Here is a 19,826-nt window from a genome sequence, read left to right on the forward strand (position 1 = left end):
TTGTGACCTCCAGGTTGGATTATTGTAACTCCTTGTACTATGGTCTTCCCTCTTCTCTTCTTCTTAGACTGCAAACAGTATGCAGCAGCCTGCCTTTTAACTGGTACCAGGAAATTTTGCCATATTACCCCTGTCCTAGCTAGCCTGCATTGGCTGCCCATAAAGTACCGTATTCAATTTAAAATATTACTTCTTACTTTCAAAACTATTAATAAATTAGCGCCAAGTTATCTTAGTGAACTTCTCAAACCACATACTCCTGCTAGAACACTCAGATCTGCCACTCAACTACTTCTGACCCAACCCAGATCTCGACTGAAGTCTCGGGGTGACCGTGCGTTTGCTCTGGCTGCCCCGGTACTGTGGAACACCCTTCCTCTCGACCTCCGCGCATCTGATTCCATTGCACTGTTCAAATCACGATTAAAAACCCACTTATTCAATCTTGCCTTTCCCTCTAGTTAATATTTCTTTTATGATTTTATATCATGCACTTTTATGCTCATTTAAATTCTTGTTTGCTCTGTACCTGTTGCTTTCCTATGTATTAGTGACAGTTATCTGCTTCCATATTTAGTACTTGCTTTGGTCCTATTTCTATTATCCTCCTCATATACTCTATTTTACTTGTTAAGCACCTTGGCATACCCTTGGTTTTTAAGTGTGCTTTATAAATAAAGTTTATTATTATTATTATATTAGAGTAATCTGTACAAAAATACACCTAAAATTCCCACAAAATCTGAAATGCCATTATTTAGTTACTAATACCGCTTTGTATTTTTATTCTTTCTGACTGTATTACATTTAGGTTTAAATGAAAGGTAATATGCTTTCAATGTGGCCTTTTGTTTTTTGTTTCAGTCTTTCTAAAAGCTGCAAGGGAAAGTAAAAGTGTTAGTCTCCAGACATGGACGCCCAAGTCCCAGCATCCCAGCGTGACTACAGTTAAGTTTTTGGTCCAAAAGTCTTTCCATGACACAGTTTGTATTTTTTTTTCTCTGTACACCAACACAGCCAGCCATATTACCTCATTACACTGGAACTCTTATACCACCTCCAGACCCTTCAGAATGGAGAATCAATGATTGTCACAGTTCTCACAGGTCCTTTCACTTCCTTCCAATTGGTCAAAAAAGAGACAGAGGGCACATACGACATGCAGATGAAAAGTGTCTCGAGACACAGAAAGCATTTCCTTTAGAACAGAAGGACTGTTTACACCAATGTGATGTCGTAAGTATAAGAATACATTATTTACAATGAAGATTATTCCTGATGCTTTAGTTTTAGTTTGATCTAAATCATGCTGAGTATACATACATAAAGTAATAAGAAGTGACATCCTCTAAGACATGAAAATCTGATTTTTGAGGTATTTCCATTTTGTTGTGTTGTTTACTATTCATTTGTATGATTTTTTTTTTTTTAATTCTCAGGATTATCTGTGATATTTAAGGTTACTGTACGACTGTACATTACATTTTCTGGTTGGTTGGATTAAGCTTTCCTGCTTGTTATTTTAAAATGGATCTTGGAATGGATGAGGAACAAAGCAATTTAGAAAGAGGAACAAAATGTTGCAAACCAGACATTATTTTCTTGACGCTGAGCATCATCAGTTTCCTTGTTCCTGTTGAAGGATTTTCTTTGAAGACTTGCAGAATCAGCTACAGTACGGCCATATGTGTCAGGAGTAAACTCAGAGCTGTTCCTGAAGATATTCCCTCAACTGTGACAGGCCTCGATTTAACTTCTAATAGAATTTCAACAATACATGCATCAGACTTCAAAGATCTACTAAATTTGACTAAGTTAGACCTTAATAGCAACAACATTTCACAGATAGAAAGCGGTGCGTTTGCCAGTCTAAGTTCTCTTGAGACATTAAATCTAAATAATAACAAACTTGTTACACTGGGAGAAAATGTTTTTGATGGCTTGAGTTGCCTCATTGAGCTAAGAATTAATCAAAATCGCATTAAACAAATGGCATCCACATCTTTTAAGTCCATGACAAGTTTACAACTTCTGGACATTTCTCATAACAACCTGCACCACATTACAAAAGTTCAATTGATATTGCAACATCTGCCACATCTACGGGAGCTGGTAATAAGCAACAATGATTTAACCACTTTTCAGTCATTTGAACTGACAAACAAATCATTAGAACTTCAGTACCTTGATTTGTCGAAAAATCCCCTCGCAGTCTTCAGGATCACTGCCGATGTTTTTCCAAATCTCACCTGGTTTAAAATTGGGAGCCCAGCCAGAAAGAAACAGATGATATGGGACGTGCAAAACAAGACATTTCTTAGTCGTGTTACTACTCTTGACATTAGTGAGCTTCATTTGGGTCTTGGGGACATGGAAAGGTTGTTAGAGTCAGTGAACTCATCATTAACTATTCTGAGAATGAATGCAATGACACATAACCTGACCACACTGATCAACATTTCCTGCACCATCCCAACAATGAGGACTCTGCAGCTTCGAAGCAATAAGCTCAGCTTTGTTAATGCATACTTGTTTAAGTTGTGTATTAATGTAACTGAGTTAGTTTTGACAGACAACAAAATAAAATACATCCATGATGATGCTTTCAGATCCCTTAAAAACTTAAGGATTTTAACGCTGAGTAAAAACAGGCTTCCACTGGTTCCAGCTGCAACAAGGAATCTACCAACTCTTTCAGAGCTGGATCTCAGCACCAATAACATCAGCACACTGGACTGCCATGATTTCACCAATCAGACAAAGCTCAGAAAGCTTTATCTTTATCAGAATTCAATCACAGCTCTGAAACCATGTCTTTTCAAGGATTTAAAAGGATTACAAACTCTAAAATTACAGACAAACCAAATAACTAAATTGAACAGTGCTTTCAAAGAACATTTGCCTGAACTTAGATACCTGTATTTAAATATAAACAAACTCACTGCTATCAAAAGGGATGCATTTAAAGGCTTACATTCCCTCCTGAACTTGTCATTACACCAAAATCAAATAGAAATTGTTGATCATAAGAGTTTTGTAGGACTGACAAATCTTACCTGCCTTTATCTACAACGGAACTCTATTAAACAAGATAAACTACAAAAAGGTATTTTCAATCCTCTGATTAATTTAAGAAGACTTGATTTGAGTGAAAATCACATCAATTACAATGAAAGTAGAAATTTGCCTGATCCTCCATTTTCTCAGCTGTCCCATCTAGAGGAACTGCTTGTTTTTTCACAACACCACAGGTTGCATAGTTATCTGCCTGGGAACTTTTTGCAAGGTTTGACCAGTCTTTTGAGTTTCAAAGCCAGGAATATCCGTATTGCGTCTCTGGACAAAGACACCTTTGTTTACACGCCACAGCTGCAATTACTTGAACTTTCTTCAAATGAACTTAAAGAACTCCCTCCAGATCTGTTCTTCCCAATTCCAAACCTTAAAAGCCTTTATATATCCAGGACAGCTCTTTACTCTCTAGAGTTCCTTAAAGATGCCAGCCTCACAAAGCTGGAGTTTCTACAGGCAAGACAGAATTTATATTCAGTTATCCGCAAAGAAGATATAAAATCCCTACCAGCTCTGACTTATCTGGACCTTCAGGGCAATGGATTCACCTGCAACTGTGATAACAGCTGGTTTCTCTCGTGGGCAATAAATGACAACAAAACTCAGGTTTATGATGCATATAACTTTACGTGCAACTATCCACAAGAATTCAAAAGTAAGAAGCTGTTGGACTTGGACACCCGCTTCTGCTCAGTTGACGTGGGCTTTATTTGTTTTCTCTGCACCACATGTGCAATCCTATGCTTGATGGTGGTGTCCTTCACTTACCATTTTATGAGATTGCAGCTGGTCTATGCCTATTACCTGTTCATAGCTTGGTTCTTTGACAAAAAGCACAAAAACAAGAAAACTCCTCATCAGTACGACGCCTTTATCTCCTACAACACCCATGATGAGCCTTGGGTCATTGACAAGCTCTTACCAAAACTGGAAGGAGAACAGGGCTGGAGACTGTGCCTACACCATCGAGACTTTGAACCAGGTAAGACTGCAGGCTTGAATTCAAAGTTAAATGGTGATTGTTTGACTTGAAAATGTCTCTCAGTTAGCCTGTTTTTGCCCATCACTTCATTCCAGATTAAAAAAACTATGTATAGAGCAATTAAATCTAGAACATTTGTTTTGGTGATCCTCAACCTACTCGTCCAACAAAGTTAACATTTTCTTTCTTTTATTTTCTGTTTTTCACATTCAGACACCCTAGTAACTACATTTTAATTTGTTGACACTACTACAGTAGCTTTGCATGGCCTCAATCAAAGGTTTATCGGTGTCAGTTCAATTAGGGGAGATCATTTGAAAGTAATGAATATGATTCATTGATACAGTAAAATTAATCAGTGTATTTGGTGATTAAACATCAGTGACCTGTCATGGAAGAACAGAATCCCATTAGTGACAGGATTCAGGGCAGGGCCCCCTGGAGTCTAGGTACTGGTGTTTTTCCTCTGAGAGATTTGGGCAAGGTCGAGATAGGGAGGAGGTGGGTTGCACGGAACAGAGTCTGAAAGGAAGACTGATGTTGAGCATAGGTTTAAACCACACAGAGCGGTGGTTGACTGGTTCAAAGAATGCAAGCAAGAAGATCAGGTAGCACAATAAGGATATCAGTATTGAGAGTGGCAGTGTGGGAAAGTTGTAGTGATGCAATAAACAGGGTGGCAACCCAACACCCAGGACAGCAGGCAGAAGCATGACAGCAGATCTTCCTTATTTAAGTTGCATACAGTTTAATTTACATTTTAAAAATTGCTATTATAAAATTTACCGTTAATTAAAGGTCAGTGGCTTTACAGCAGTGATGCCAGACAGTATAAAAGCTCTGGGTTTGAACCCGCTAGCTCGGGCCTGTCTCATTGGAGGTTTCCTGTAGCACCCTCAAACATTGACGTAGGATGTAGAGTTATAAAAAAGGGTTTATTCTGGTCTTGACAACCCATGAGAACAGGTCGTGGACGAAAACAATAAAACAAAAAACATCACATCAAAATGCACTCTTGTACTTGGTGCCAATCAATCAAAAGTCCTTAATAACAGAAAATAAAACATTTAAAGTACACAAACCTTGTTAGCTGACATCCAGGAGGGACTAAATAGTCCTTTGTAGCCTTATTATCTTATTCTCCATCTTTTTTCTCACTTATTTCTTCTCTTTTTCTAACTTTGAACATTACTTTCTCCATGTGTGGAGCTAACCACAAGCTGCAGCATGCAGACACCATGTGTGCTAGCAAAAAAGTGGCTGGGTGGAGACCCAAACTGCAAACAACTCTACCCTCCATAGTTCACCACCAGAGGGTGCAAAAGAGCAAAATCTGGACATACAGCTCAACAAAACATCAAATGCAAAAGATCTTTACATTGCCTGTTCTTCCTATGCATGTGTGGATTCTTCAACGTCTCCCACATTTCAAATACATACATTCAAATTCACTTTAACTAATAGGCCTCTGTGAACTAAAAAATGTATGGATAGATAGATAGGTAGTGAGACTACCTAACAGCAGATACCTGTTGGAGTACTTTTGATAAAAGTTGTCATTGTTGTGCTTGAAATTGCAAACGTTGTTTTGAACTGCATGTTCAGATATTTTTCTTTCCCTCCCCTGCATCTAGGATGGTGGGGGATGCTATTAGCTATGGTGTTTAACTGCAGACAATTGCATGTAAGGTACTGGTTCGCTTATTTAGTAAGGAATGTTTACTTCCTGCCATTTATGGGCTCACCTGTGCTTGTATATGGTGGACTGTTAAAGGAGTTAAGCCATGTACAGGGAAGATGACCCTTTTATGACCAGCAGGAAGTCACATATACAGAGACACACGTGCACACACGCACACACACACAGTGCCTTAGCTTTTATGACGTACCATATGGGTTTTACAATGGTTGTGTGTCACTGAATAAAAGGCTGCGAGGGGACGCTGGTTTTTAGGAGTTGGCTGGGATCAGGGGAGGAGCTTTCAGTTCCAAGATCCTGATCCGACCGGCTTCCCTTGCAAGTTGAATGGTCTGAGCTCTAAGTGTCTTGCTTTGTTCATGGGGATAAGTCTCTGAGTCAGCGAGTGCAGACCTAACAATACCTCAAGATACTTTCATATGTACTCCGGAGGGTGTCACCACAGTACTTACATGACCTACTGAGGACAGCCACTGAGTGTAACATTTTCTCTTCTCAGGGAAGCCCATCATAGATAACATCACGGATGCCATTTACGGAAGCCGGAAGACCATTTGTGTTATCAGTCACAAATACCTTGAGAGTGAATGGTGCTCCAGAGAGATCCAGGCAGCCAGGTAACCTGTTGGCTCCTTCAGGCAATGTATCGTACATACAGTGGTATGTAGTGTGACTTTGTAGTGTATCTAGACTCATGTGTAGATACACTACACTTAATTAAGACAAATATCTAATCATCCAATCACAAGTCAAGCATTTAATCATGTAGATATGATCAAGCTGAAGTTCAAACTGAGCATCAGGAGGAAAAGTGAGTGAAAGTGGCATGGTTTTTTATTTGAGTGTTTCAGAAACTGCTGATCTACTGGTATTTTTCCCACACAACCATCTCTGGGGTTTGCAGAGAAAGGTCTAAAAAGATAAAATATCTATTGAGTGAAAGTTTTCTGGGTAGAAATGCCTTGTTGATGGTCAGAGGAGAATGAGCAGACTACTTTAAGCTCATATGAATTGAACAGTAACTCAATTAACCACTTGTTACAAACAAGATATGCAGAAGAGCATCTCTGAAGGCACAACACATTTGGCATTAAAGCACATGGGAGTAAGAAGAATTTGAACTAATTTGATTGAAAACACTCATTTTGTCCCTCTGCGAATTATTAACTTCTCATGGTGGAGGGCTCCGTGTGCCCCAGGAATCCCAGGGGCTATGTCGTCAGGGGCTTCTTTTGTCCCCTAGTAGGGTATTCTATGGCAAATTGGTCCTGGGTGAGGGACCAGACAAAGAACAATTCAAAAACCCCTATGAGCAGAAGATCGAGGTAATAGTTCACCCTGCCGTGATAGGGTTACGGGAGCCCCACCCTGGAGCAAGACCCAGGAAGGGTACCCAAGGGCATCTGAAGGCTGGGCCTGGGGCATGGGGCCCGACTAGCCACAGCCCAACAGAGGTACATGGGCACACCCTCCAAGAAGTGTGTGTGTGTGGGGGGGGGAGTCCCTGGCAGACTGATCCGTACCTACCGAGATTAGCGATTGGGACATGCAATGTCACCTATCTGGTGGGGAAGGAGTCTGCACTAGTGCGTGAGATTTAGAGGTACTGGCTTTTTATTTCCAGGGGTCACCTCAATGCATTGGCTTGGGCTCCAGAACCAGTCTCCTGAAGTGACACTGGGCTTTGTCTCACTCTGGACTTTCCCTAGGTGAGAGGCGGCAGGCTGGGGTGGGTATGTTAGTATCCCTGTCAGCTTGCTGCCTGTATACTGGGTCTTGGAATGGGTCCTGACTGTCATTTGCGGTCATGCGCCGAACAACAGAGTACCCAACCTTCTTGGAGACTGGATTCATGGACTACAGGGAGTGCAGAATTATTAGGCAAGTTGTATTTTTGAGGAATAATTTTATTATTGAACAACAACCATGTTCTCAATGAACCCAAAAAACTCATTAATATCAAAGCTGAATGTTTTTGGAAGTAGTTTTTAGTTTGTTTTTAGTTTTAGCTATTTTAGGGGGATATCTGTGTGTGCAGGTGACTATTACTGTGCATAATTATTAGGCAACTTAACAAAAAACAAATATATACCCATTTCAATTATTTATTTTTACCAGTGAAACCAATATAACATCTCCACATTCACAAATATACATTTCTGACATTCAAAAACAAAACAAAAACAAATCAGCGACCAATATAGCCACCTTTCTTTGCAAGGACACTCAAAAGCCTGCCATCCATGGATTCTGTCAGTGTTTTGATCTGTTCACCATCAACATTGCGTGCAGCAGCAACCACAGCCTCCCAGACACTGTTCAGAGAGGTGTACTGTTTTCCCTCCTTGTAAATCTCACATTTGATGATGGACCACAGGTTCTCAATGGGGTTCAGATCAGGTGAACAAGGAGGCCATGTCATTAGTTTTTCTTCTTTTATACCCTTTCTTGCCAGCCACGCTGTGGAGTACTTGGACGCGTGTGATGGAGCATTGTCCTGCATGAAAATCATGTTTTTCTTGAAGGATGCAGACTTCTTCCTGTACCACTGCTTGAAGAAGGTGTCTTCCAGAAACTGGCAGTAGGACTGGGAGTTGAGCTTGACTCCATCCTCAACCCGAAAAGGCCCCACAAGCTCATCTTTGATGATACCAGCCCAAACCAGTACTCCACCTCCACCTTGCTGGCGTCTGAGTCGGACTGGAGCTCTCTGCCCTTTACCAATCCAGCCACGGGCCCATCCATCTGGCCCATCAAGACTCACTCTCATTTCATCAGTCCATAAAACCTTAGAAAAACCAGTCTTGAGATATTTCTTGGCCCAGTCTTGACGTTTCAGCTTGTGTGTCTTGTTCAGTGGTGGTCGTCTTTCAGCCTTTCTTACCTTGGCCATGTCTCTGAGTATTGCACACCTTGTGCTTTTGGGCACTCCAGTGATGTTGCAGCTCTGAAATATGGCCAAACTGGTGGCAAGTGGCATCTTGGCAGCTGCACGCTTGACTTTTCTCAGTTCATGGGCAGTTATTTTGCGCCTTGGTTTTTCCACACGCTTCTTGCGACCCTGTTGACTATTTTGAATGAAACGCTTGATTGTTCGATGATCACGCTTCAGAAGCTTTGCAATTTTGAGACTGCTGCATCCCTCTGCAAGATATCTCACTATTTTTGACTTTTCTGAGCCTGTCAAGTCCTTCTTTTGACCCATTTTGCCAAAGGAAAGGACGTTGCCTAATAATTATGCACACCTGATATAGGGTGTTGATGTCATTAGACCACACCCCTTCTCATTACAGAGATGCACATCACCTAATATGCTTAATTGGTAGTAGGCTTTCGAGCCTATACAGCTTGGAGTAAGACAACATGCATGAAGAGGATGATGTGGACAAAATATTCATTTGCCTAATAATTCTGCACTCCCTGTATGTTCAGCACCTCCACTGCTGATTGATGCCTGTTGTGGTGGTAACAACTAAACCAAATGGTTGACACCAGAGTTAAAGGAAACCATCAGGCTAAAGAGGGAGTCCTATTGGGCTTAGTTAGGCTGTGGGACTTCGGAGGCCACTGATAAGTACCAACAGGCCAACCGGAACACAGCTCTGGTAGTGGCTGAAGTAAAAACCCAGGTGTGGGAGGAGATCATAGAGGTCATGGAAAAAGACTTTTGGACTGCCTCAAAGAGAATCTGGCAAACTGTCAGGTGACTCAGGAGCTGAAAGCGGTGCTCAACCTGCACTGTGTATAGTGTGGTCGAGTACAGCTGACTTTGACTGAGGACAGTAGATGGGCAGTAGAAGGAATACTTAAAGGACCTCCTAAATCCCACTGACACGTCTTCCTTAGAGGAATGGGATGAACAGGACAACTTATCTATCTCCGAGGGTGAGATCACTGGGGCAGTGAGGGCCGCTGGAGTGAATGAAGTTTGCCCTGAACTCCTGAAAGCTCTCGACAATGTTTCATGGAGATCAGGGTTTTGTAATCTGGATTGGCAAACTGAGATGGTGGTTACCATCTTCAAGAAGGGGAACTGGAGGGTGTGTTCCAACTACAGGTGGACACTTCTCAGCCTCCCTGGGAAAGTCTATACCATGGTACTGGAAAGAAGAGTCCCTTTTTTATTTGAACCTTGAATACAGGAAGAACAATGTGGTTTTTGTCCCGGTTGCGGAAAACTGGACCAGCTGTTTACCATGCACCCTCAAGGATGCTTGAGGGTGCATGGGAGTTTGCCACTTGGGTGGTCTCAGAATCTCATCTCTGCTTTTCGCAGCTGATGTGGTTCTGTTGGCTTCATCAGGTGACAGCCTCCAGCTTACACTGGAGCAGTTCGCAGCTGAGTGCTAATGGGAATCAGCACCTCCAATCTGAGGCCATGGTCCTCAGCCGGAAAAAGGTTTCGTGCCCACTCTGGGTCAGGGATGAGTTACTGCCCCAAGGGGAAGAGTTTAAGTATCTTGGGGTCTTGTTTACGAGTGAGGGGAGAAGGGAGGGGAGATCAACAGACTGATTGGTGCTGCAGCTGCAGTGATGTGGACGCTGTACTAGTTCATCGTGGTGAAGAGAAAGCTGAGCATAGAAACGAAGCTCACAATTTATCGGTTGATCTACATCCCTACCCTCACCTATGGTCACAAGCTTTGTGTAGTGATCACAAGAACGAGACCCTGGATACAAGCAGTGGAAATAAGCTGTCTCCGAAGGGTGCCTGGCCGCTCCGTTAAAGATAGAGCAGTTCGGCCATCTGGGAGGAGCTTAGAGTAGAGCTGCTGTTCCCCCACATTGAAAGGAGCCAGTTGACATGGTTTGGGTATCTGACAAGGATGCCTCCTGGGCGAGGTGTTCTGGGCATGTCCTACCAGGAGGAGGCCCGGGCAGACCCAGGACACACTGGAGAGATTACATCTCTCAGCTGGCCTGAGAACGCTTTGGTATTCCCCTGGACAAGCTGATGGGGGTGGCCGGGAAGAGGGAGGTCTGGGCTTCTCTACTTAGGCTGCTGCCTCTGTGACCCAGCCCCAGATAAGCAAAAGAAATTGAATGAATGGATGGATGGATGGATGGATGGATGGATGGATGGATGCATTTTTGCTGGGTAGAAAGGGACAGATCTAGAGGTTTGAGTGACAACTCAGTTATAAGTAATAATAAAAATGGCATAATATAATAATATATTTAAAAAAGCTTTTTCTTGGAGCTCATTCTTTTCAAAACTGAACTTCTTTTTTTTTAATTACACTAATTTGTTTAGAAAATGTTCTGATAACTTTTTCAAATGAAATTTACAATTAGTTTTCATCACCTAATGAATTAACAGAAAGGCAATAATTCATATGAAGAAACTGTTAGCCAGCAATAAACAATTGGCATACTGTCACTGTAATTCTAGTTGAAGTTATATTCTTGGATTTGTTGTTCTTCACGATTTTGGTTCTCTTTATTGCGATATATATATTAGTTCCTTGGCTTTAGGTTTCTGTTACTTTGCCTTCCCAGTGTTCAACGTTTCATGTCTAGTCACTCTTGTATTCATGTTCCCCATGTCTCTTCAGTCATGTCTCGTTGCCTCAGTGTCAAATCCGCATCTTTGTGAATGTTTCCTGTACTTTGATAGTCTCGTGTGCTATGTGAGATTTTTCAGTTTTGCTTCCTCCCAGTCTGGTTATGTCTGATTACTCCCAGATGTGCTCTCCTCCTGTGTCTAATTCCCTCCTTATTCGCTTGTGTATTTAAGCCCTGTGTTTTGCTCTGCCTGTCGTCATGTTGTCCCATGTGCTGTGACTTTTTCTGTGTTTTTTCACATCCCTGGTAATAGCTAGCTCCCTGTTTTCTAGTCTTTTAGTTCTTTGCCTTCCAGTTTAGATTTTGTTTTCGTGAGTTCCAGGTTTTGTTTGTTTTCTGCTTCAGCGCAATAAAAGTTGCCTCTTTGAGTTCATCCCTCTATGTCTGTCAGTCCTGCGTTTGGGTCCCGCCTGTCCCACGGCACTAAACATGACACATATTACGGTTCACTTCCCCATTTATGTGATTGCAGGTTTTCTAGAATCCTTATTGTTTTACCTAGTTATTTACCTTTCAATTTAAAAAAAACATTGATAGTAGTTTTTACCACTATATGGAACTTGATAAAATTAACAACAATTCAACGTTACCCACTACAGCAGTTTTTCCAAGGAAAATAATCCTACACCAAAAGTATAAACTCCAGCAAACTGCTGCACATGCCTGAATGTCTTTTGTCATATCTACAGCTGACACGTTACCTCTGCAGTTAATCCTCCATACTCTGAGGATTACCCAAGACATTTGCCTTGCTAGTCAGAACTGAATAATATTTGAAAAAGCAAGTATTGCAATTAACCTGTTTAGTGGCATTTAACCTGAACCTTTCAAACTGGCATGCATAAAACTTCTTAAAAAATTTTTTTTCCAGCTTTTATTCTCCTCCTTAATGTCTTATGATTTGTTTTATTTTATTCTTTCGAATCAGTTTTGTGTCTTTGTCTTACAATGACTTCAGGAATTCAAGACATAAAGCACTTGAGTTTCTTTTTCTCCATCTTTAGTTTTCGTCTGTTTGATGAGCAGAAGGACATACTTATCCTGGTGTTTCTGGAGGACATTCCCAGCTATCTGCTGTCTCCCTACCACCGCATGAGGAAGATGTTGAAGAAGAAAACCTACCTGAGCTGGCCACGAGCTGCAGAGAACACAGAGTTGTTCTGGGAAAAACTCCGGCAGGCTCTAGAGACCAGTGAAAATCCAGAAGCGGAGTTGTTACTTCTCACTGTGTCAAACATGCCATGATGAAAAGGAAATATAAAGTAATTGTTTAGCAACAAGTGTAATTCATAGTTTTTGAGATTCATTTGCTTCAATACCAAAGGCGCAATACGTTTATTTGAAGTATACACCTTGTTGAACATTTTCACAGCGCTCAATTTTGGGTTTTTTTTTCTTTCCAATCAGTTTTCCTGTTGTTTAACAGAAATTGAATGTCACTTGAAGTGTTTGAAAATCAGTTGACCAGCTTGAATACAATCCAAGTTACTTAGTTATCGTAAGTTTTTGAGTGTCTGAGCTCTGCCATTTCACATCTGATAATAACGGATGCACATTTAATGTGCCTTGAAAAAAAGGTCAAAAGTCAGCCTCAGTGTGCTATTACCAGGCCATGATTTTATTGTAAATTTGTTTGTAATTATTTCATGATAGTGAGTTACCATGTTCAGATATTTCCATAATCTTAATGTGTTTATTGTTTCTGCACAAACTGTTTACATTTTGTTTGAAATAGAAAAATGGAAGAAACAACAAATAAAAAGATATTCTGTCTTTGATGAATCACAGAATCACACTTTTAATCTTCACTTTAGTTTTAAAAAGATACTAGAAGATTGTATGATATAAACATACAGGAACAGCAAAAATAATGTATACCTGTAAGTAAGGACTCAGATTTGACTCTAAGTATTCTAGAGTCAAATGTGAGGCCATCTGTCCAACAGCTAAAGCAACCGGACAAGGATCCCAAGCACAGCAGCAACTCTACAACAGATTATAGCAAATTATTGCAATGATCTAAACTGCAATCCAACTTTAATGCAGGACTTTGTGAATGCTGTTTTCAAACCTCAGTGACCTGGGCTGTAAGGTTGTCGAGAAGAGACGGTAAAAGTTACTCTACAATATTGTGAGAGACTGATAAACTCAAACAGAAATGTATTACCTCAAGCTATTACTCTTAAAGCTGATTCTACAAGCTTTTGAATCATGGGGTATACTTTTTAACACACTTCTCCTCCATTTTGGCTTCAGTTTTGTTAAGTAAATAATGACACATTGGAATAAGTTCAGCTGAGGCCATAACATTTTGTTATGTCCTGATATATTAGAAACATTAGAACTTAAAAAGGATGTACCTTCTTCCTCTTCTTCTTCTTTCAAATATGGCTTTACTTTTTTTTTTTTTCCTACGGGTGTTGCTGACATTTTTTTAAGAAAGTGTTTTGTAAAAGTCATGTGCTGTCCAATAAATATTTTATATAAACAATTGTTTTAACTAGTTTTGCATAAGAAATTATTTACGATTTACAATATTAATTACATTATCACACCTTCATGATTTTCTTTTTTTTGCATTGTTGTCATAGTATTATGGACAACAGACATTTCATGACACAAAATGTATAAATAGCAACAGAAAACTGCAGCGTCTAGTTTAGTTCCCTCTTTAGAGATAAAAATACACACAGTTTCACAGAATTTGGCCCCTTTCTGAGAAATTGGAGCATATTTGTCACTTTGTGACTTAGTTTAAAATAATTTTTTCACAGGCCAGTTTTTTTCTCAGCACTTACATAAGAATATTTATAAAATTCCTAGCACAGATCAAATAAATAGTATAGGCATAGTATATCCAAACACGGCCATTAAAAAAGCATGAAATATAATGACATAATGGCAACTTTGTAGCTTGAGAGTTATAATCCTGAATGCTCATGAAATGTCTGCATGCTGTTAGTGTTTTTATGGACAAACAAGGGATATGAAAGATTGTCCAAAACTGTAAATGTAATTCCATCTTATTTCAATCTGGTGCATTCCTCCATTAATGTGCCTGTTGTTCTTTAGGTCATATGAACAGGCTGTCTCCATTTTTGCCAGATATATGCGGCTATGACAGAATCCCACTTTTAATCTTCACTTTAGTGAAGATACTATCATATTGTATAACTCAAACATACTGGACAAGGATCCAAGGACAAGGAATCCACATAATGAAGAATTTGTGTATTGGAAAACTGCACCATTTTCCTGGATTTCTACATCAGAGGTGGTAAGTACAGCATTAACATAAGCCATAAAGGACAGTAGATTTTTTTACACAACAATGTTCTCTTTTGTCGTTTTGACATCGGGGCAGTCAGCTTTCCAGCTGCTTCTGCACTCCACACTTGTCTCTCTCCTTATGTCCCAGCGTCACTGAAAAGATGGAAGAACCTGATTACTGAGTGGCAGCAGCTGTCCTGCCAGCCAGACTAGCACTGCCCCTTGAGCCCGCTATACCACCCTCCACTACAGTGGAGCCAGAGACCACACCCCCTCCACAGACATGTTAGTCAGAAATGTACCAGGTTAAAATAAACTTCAAATATCCTTTAACCCTTTAAGACCTACCATAGAACCAAGTCCGCCAGAGCTTACTTTATATTTTTACATGTTGTAGTGCCATTTTTGGGAGCATTTCAAGTTGCTATACATCAATACAACTGTTATAGCCCATATTATAATAATATGTCTGCATTAAGTCCATAGTAACTACATTAATTGCAAAAAAAAGTGCAATAAACTACAAAAAAATTGAAAATCGTTTTTGTTTTTTTTACATATATTTCTACTTGGAGAAATTTAGGGGGCTTATCCCTTAAAACTTTAAATACAAAAAAGTTGCAAAAAATAGTTTACAACAACAGGAAATTTATTTTGAGTGTCTTCATAGTTTTAATTTTGAGATAGAGCAATTTTTATATACTGCAGGAAAAACGAAAAACAATCCTATGATGCAAATTTGCAAAGAAAACAGCATGTGCATCAAAATAAATAAACTATTTCCAGCAGTGCAATTCGAGTTCTAAGCATCCCAGAAACTATTCAGAAAAGCATAAAGTCAAACATGACTTATAAAAACACCAGTATAGGCTTTTAAGGCCTACAAGTAAAAAACTACATTTTCTGCGAAAATGATGTCACTTCCGTTTTCGGGCAGGGAATGGCAGACATGCGATCATTCGTGCTGACATCTTTTTCAATGTGGGAAGTGTTACGAACAGCTGATCAGATCGGCAAAGTGTGTTTCTGGAATATTATGTTTTTGTTGCTGCAAGCGCTTTTTATGCAATTTTTGCAAAGCTATATGTGGAAGGAAACCGTGACCTAGGACAAGCTGATGGCATAAGATGCAGTGTTGGGTAAGTTACTTTAAAAAAGTAATTAGTTACTATTACTAATTACTTAATCAATATTATATTTAAAATACTTATCTAATTACTGTATCTGAAAAGTAACTTAATTACTCAATAAGTAATTTAACTAAATACTTCCCCATAAACCTTGAGTGGACAAACAATAGAAATTAAACTCTCTAAATAATAAATAATTTTTAAAAAAAAATACAAGTCAACATGAAATAGTTTAGCCTTTTTGCTTCCTGAATCATCTTTATTACACTCTATAAAAACAAAACATTCTTTAATAATTACATTTTTTAGTAAGGAATGTAACTTTCTTTAACTAAGAAACACAATTCCAGAATAACAAATATATTTTTCTGCAACATATCTGAATAACAAAAAATCTTAACTTAAGAAATGTTATACATGACATATTTCACGCAGTAAACATTAAAATTTTACATTTTCAAAGCAATGAGTAACATATTCATACATAATGTATGTAATCATGTCATGTGATTCAACGAAGTGAAGTTAACTCTGAACTTTGGTTAACAAACAGAATTCCTCTGAAACTTCCTCAAACCAATGTGCACCATATTTCCTGCATGCTGTATGCACTCATGTTTTCCAAAACATTTTTTGTACTACTTAGCTGTGTTGTTTTTGAAAAAGTTGTTGTATCTCATTAATGTAAGTCTCTCAAAGCGTTCACTTGACAGTCTGTTCCTTCTGGATGTAAGCACAAGATTGCCGAGGCTAAAAAGCCTTTCGACTGGTGCGCTTGATGGTGTGGCTGTGTTGTACCTGGCTAAGAACACCCAGCTCAGACCCAGCAGATTTCAAATATTCCATCACCTCTGTTTCAGCAGAGTAGGTACAGTCGTCCTCCTCAAATGAAAAAAAGTCATCAGTGGAGTTAGCAGGGTTCTTGTGATCTTGAGCAGGTTGTTGGTCTTCAAGAGACAACCCACGGCACTCTGTAGTAAGCATTGCCCTAACCATGTCTTTTTTCTCTTCTTCTCTGATCCAGCGTAACTTAAATTTAAGCAAAGTGACTGCAGCCAGGAGAGCTTCTTTATTGTCCATCATTGAGGAAAAGCGCACCTTGATCGCCTATGAGAAAAAAATACATCAGACACTTCACATAAGAGCATGATAAATAAAACAAAAATTTATTTTAGGGTAAGGCTATATATAGATTACCTTAACAATGATATCAGGGAGGGATGCTGGCAGCTTAAGCTCGTCCTGCAGTGCCAGTGTCCTGGACATTAGAATCTCCAGAGTTGGAAGAAGGATTCCAAAATAGCAGTTCTCTTCTCCTTGCAATATGTCTAGTGCAACAGTGAGTGGCTTCAACACGATACAATACTCCTTTAGGAACAGATACTTCCGATCAGTGAAGACAGTATTTATTTCAGCGAGGGGAATGTCAGTGATCCTGGACAGAGTGTTGTGAAATGAATTCCATCGTGTTGAAACAGGTACTATGAGTTTTTTCTTGAAAAAATTATCTACCAACTCTGAAGCAACAGAAGAACGGTTTGCTTTTGTCCACATTGCAGAACACTTTGAAGTTGCACTTCTGTAGATGAATTTTGCCTCATTTGCTTGAAGCCATTTCTCAACATCATGAACAATTAAGTTCAGTGTGTGTGATGCACATCTTAAGTGTGGAGGGAGAGAAAACTGTCCTTCAGATTCTGTGGAGAGGGTCTACTCAACATCAGTAAATGTCACCCCTTCATCTTCTTCCGATTCCTCATCAGAGTCAGATTTTTGGAACATTCTAAAAGCTTTGATAAAATTGGACCCGTTGTCTGTCACAGTGGCTGTCACTTTAGAGTTCAGTCCGACCATAAGCCGAATGTACTTGCTCGATTTCATTGTCGATGACATCATATGTGTGTCTCCCTCGAACTCTTTTACATGCTAGCGCTGCATGTCCTCGTACAAAAGTAGAAGGATCAATCCAGTGTGGCGTCATTCCGAAAAAACTTTTGTTATGGCTGGTCGAAATGTCAGCAGTCGTGGAAATATATTCCAAACTCTCAAATGTCTCTTTAAGCTCCATTTCCATGTCAGCATAACATTTATCTAAGTAAGTAGAAAACGTTTTTCGATCACGCAGTGCTGCTTTTTTGCCACACACAGGTATTTTGTTTAATATGCACCTAAAAGACGGAGACTGAGAGAAAGGGCCTGACCACAGTTCCACTTCCTGTATACAGAGTTGAATTAAAGGACATGGATACACTGACTTCACTGGTTTTAATGTGCTCATTGATCAAGCTTAGGATTTTTTATTATTATGAAACCGCACATGATAAATGTGGCTCTTGATGTAAAACTAACAGATTTCCTTTTAGTAGCTGGATTAGTCACAGAGGGGATAGTTTTCCTCTTTATTTAAAACGATTACATTTAAAGGTGTTTCCTGTTTTGCCTTCATAGCCCATTGGTTCAGCTCTTTGTGTATTTATAGCCCTGTCACTTGTCAGCCCACCCTCTTTACGAAGCTGTTCTCCTGCCTTTCTATTTTCCTACAACATTTCAGCACTTCGTGCTTCATGTCTCATTCCTTGGTCACTTTGCCTCTTGGATTGAATGTTGGATTGGATTATCTACCACAGTCTTTTTTTTCAACAAATCTTCATTTAACTTCAGTAAGTTTTTTTAAGATTTCATTTGTTCTTCATGCCTCTGTGTGGGTCCAAATCTGAATTAAACTACAAATGTATGACAACTAGGGTTGTTATACATTTTACTTGTGCCGTAAAATGTATTTCTCTTTTAATAAAACTGGAAGGTGCAATGAAAATAGGAGGGACTGGTAATAGTCTCAGAATGAGTAATATTTGTCAAAATCGTTTGCAAAAAATTGGCAACAAAGTCTTACCCACGCCTCGTTTCTTTATTATGGTGCTTTTAAGGACAAAGACCTTCTTGTAATTTCATTTTTAAATGGTCTTGAGCAGCAGTTTTTTGTGCTTTCTGAAGGTCTTTAAATGTTCTTCTTTGGACATTAACAGCTTTTTTTTTTACTAATTTTCCTCCCAGTCTTTGTACCCAACCTTTTTTTTTTTTGCTTCTGTTTTATGGTTAACTCACTTAACACTGACCTATGACTCATTCAAGGAAGAAAAAGGCACCTAGCTCTGTCTGCACAAAACAGACAACTGAGCAAAGGACTCATTTTAAATTGGTTCTCTGTTACTAGCTGTTACCAAAAAACACAGTTTGTTCCCATTTTTTTAGTTGAATCAAGGAAAACAGTTTGAGTGGCACAAATGGTATTTTTGCACCAGTAAGCAGACTCCCAAAGAGCTACTAGCTGAATACTTGACACATCTCAGCCGGCTGTGCAGCATGTCTTTAAAAAGTTAGTAAAACTATGTACAGCCTATGAACAGTATCTAAAAGTCATGTCTGTAAGAAACCGAAAAAAGGGTTGATGTGAAGAACCAATTCTTGAGGAAGAGAAAGCGTGAGACTGGCTGACAAATTAAACAAGAACTGAAGAACTGGACTGAAAATCAGTTGCTACAGGCCTTATGAAATGATGACTGCAGATTTAAAAAATGTGGTTCACATTGTCAGTATGTACAGAGGAGGTCAGGAGAGATACAACAATGAGTGTCTATAGCCATCTGTAAAACAGAGTAAAGGTTCTGTTATGATTTGGGTACCTCAAGAATTTGATCCGTCCTGTAGTACCATACAGAAACATTTTATTTGCAACATTTCATTTTTCAGCATGACAGTGATCCAAAATCCACTGCCAGTGGAGTAAAGCAGTAAAGCAGAATAGAAAAAAAACACAGAGTGGAACAGTACAGTCATGCACTGGCCTTTCCAGAGCCTCAAAATTGTTTCTGAAGGCTACTTACATAAGTTATAAAAAAGCTTGCCTAAAAGAGTTTGGCCTGTGTTGAAGTATAAATGTGGTGTGACCAAACATCAACGTTCTATAATTAGGTGCACCTAGTTCCATTTTTCTGGTTAAATATAAAGAACTGAGGAGTGACTCAAGACTGCACACTGCATCATAAGATACAGTGGCTTGCAAAAGTATTCGGCCCCCTTGAACTTTCCCACATTTTGTCACATTACA

The 19,826-nt window shown here is 39.4% G+C and overlaps 1 protein-coding gene across 7 annotated transcripts in view; it reads left to right on the top strand.

Moving 5' to 3' along the window:
* The first annotated feature begins 1,155 nt into the window (after window positions 1-1,155).
* LOC102303464 (toll-like receptor 13) overlaps window positions 1,156-19,826 on the top strand; it is a 26,466-nt gene continuing 7,795 nt past the window's right edge. The window contains exons 1-3 of one of the 7 annotated variants that reach the window (XM_042224903.1): window positions 1,166-4,054; window positions 6,253-6,370; window positions 12,323-13,791. In XM_042224903.1, coding sequence (XP_042080837.1) covers window positions 1,528-4,054; window positions 6,253-6,370; window positions 12,323-12,563 — 2,886 coding nt within the window. In that variant the 5' untranslated portion in view covers window positions 1,166-1,527 and the 3' untranslated portion in view covers window positions 12,564-13,791. Of the gene's footprint in view, window positions 4,055-6,252; window positions 6,371-12,322; window positions 13,792-18,080; window positions 18,379-19,826 lie in introns of those variants that run through there. The other 6 variants (XM_042224906.1, XM_042224905.1, XM_042224904.1 and 3 more) reach the window with 6 other exon arrangements.

Source organism: Haplochromis burtoni, unplaced genomic scaffold (assembly GCF_018398535.1).
Source record: "Haplochromis burtoni strain Fernald_Lab_line unplaced genomic scaffold, NCSU_Asbu1 Contig_155, whole genome shotgun sequence".
Classification (NCBI taxonomy): Eukaryota; Metazoa; Chordata; class Actinopteri; order Cichliformes; family Cichlidae; genus Haplochromis; species Haplochromis burtoni.